We start from the raw sequence: 1,092 nt of genomic DNA on the forward strand, positions 1-1,092 counted from the left end.
GTAAGGTTAAATAAAAGAGGTGATAATGGGCATCCTAGTTTCATTGCTGATCTTACTGGGAAGGCTTCTAACTTATCCCCATTGCAGATGATGCTTGTTGATGGTTTTAGATATATATTGTTTATTGTTTTTAGGAAGGGTTCTTCTATTCCTATACTTTTCAATGTTTTCAATAGGAATGGGTGTTGTATTTTGTCAAAGGCTTTTTCAGCATCTCTGGAGAGACAGAGACAGAGAAAGAGCCAAGAGGTGCCCCTGCCAGGGGAGGGCATGTGCCAGCCTGGGGCCAGGCATGAAGCTGCACCTGGGCTGCCAGGGGAGGTTTTTGCCCCACTTCCTCACTGAATGCATCACTGTGGATGAACATAACCACCACCACTGCTATAAACATTCCCACAGTAATAATCAGCTTCATCCTCAGCCTGGACGTTGCTGATGGACAGGAATCGATTGTTCCCAGAGCTGGAGCCAGAGAAGCTCTCAGGGAGCCCATCAGCCTTGCCTATACTTCCACCACTGTTAAGCCTCATGAGGTACCGAGGGGGCTTTCCTGGGCTCTGCTGGTACCAAGAAGCACCATAACTACTGTACCCACTGCTCAGGGTGCAGGTGAGTCTGGCCGTGCTCCCCAGGGATGCAGAGACAGAGGGAGGCTGAGTCAGCACCAGCTGGGAGAGGGAGCCTGCAAACAGAGAAACTCATTAGTGACCCTGAACAAATAGAGAGCTAGAAGGTGCTTTGAGATCCTCATAAGAGGCAAGAACAGGGATGGATGAGGAGGGCAAGGGGAGTTCTGGGAGTAGTCCTGGCCTGAGCAGAAGGTGAGCAGTGACACACAGACGAGAGGCCAGGCCATGGTGCAGGGGGTCCTGAGAGTTCAGCACCCCAAAGAGCTCACAGCTTGGCTTGGCCTCTTACCTGCTCCCTCTTATCCTCTCCCTGAAACCCTGTGATGGTGCCTGGGAGGGCTGTGGGGGCCGGATGCAAATCTGCCCTGATCCTGGGCCCCTTCACCCCACCCTGGGTCCTATCTCTGGCTCCCAGGTCCCCTGGGCCTCTCTCTTGGCAGGGGGGTGTCTTGGGGCATCTCAG

The 1,092-nt window shown here is 53.0% G+C and overlaps 1 gene segment (V, D, J or C); it reads right to left on the bottom strand.

The window, feature by feature from the left end:
- Positions 1 to 350: 350 nt before the first annotated feature.
- LOC123256307 lies at positions 351 to 856 on the bottom strand. The segment is given in 2 exon segments: positions 351 to 682; positions 811 to 856. Coding segments are annotated over 2 exon segments (378 nt in total).
- Positions 857 to 1,092: the final 236 nt, after the last annotated feature.

This window comes from Gracilinanus agilis, unplaced genomic scaffold (assembly GCF_016433145.1).
Source record: "Gracilinanus agilis isolate LMUSP501 unplaced genomic scaffold, AgileGrace unplaced_scaffold57746, whole genome shotgun sequence".
NCBI lineage: Eukaryota > Metazoa > Chordata > Mammalia > Didelphimorphia > Didelphidae > Gracilinanus > Gracilinanus agilis.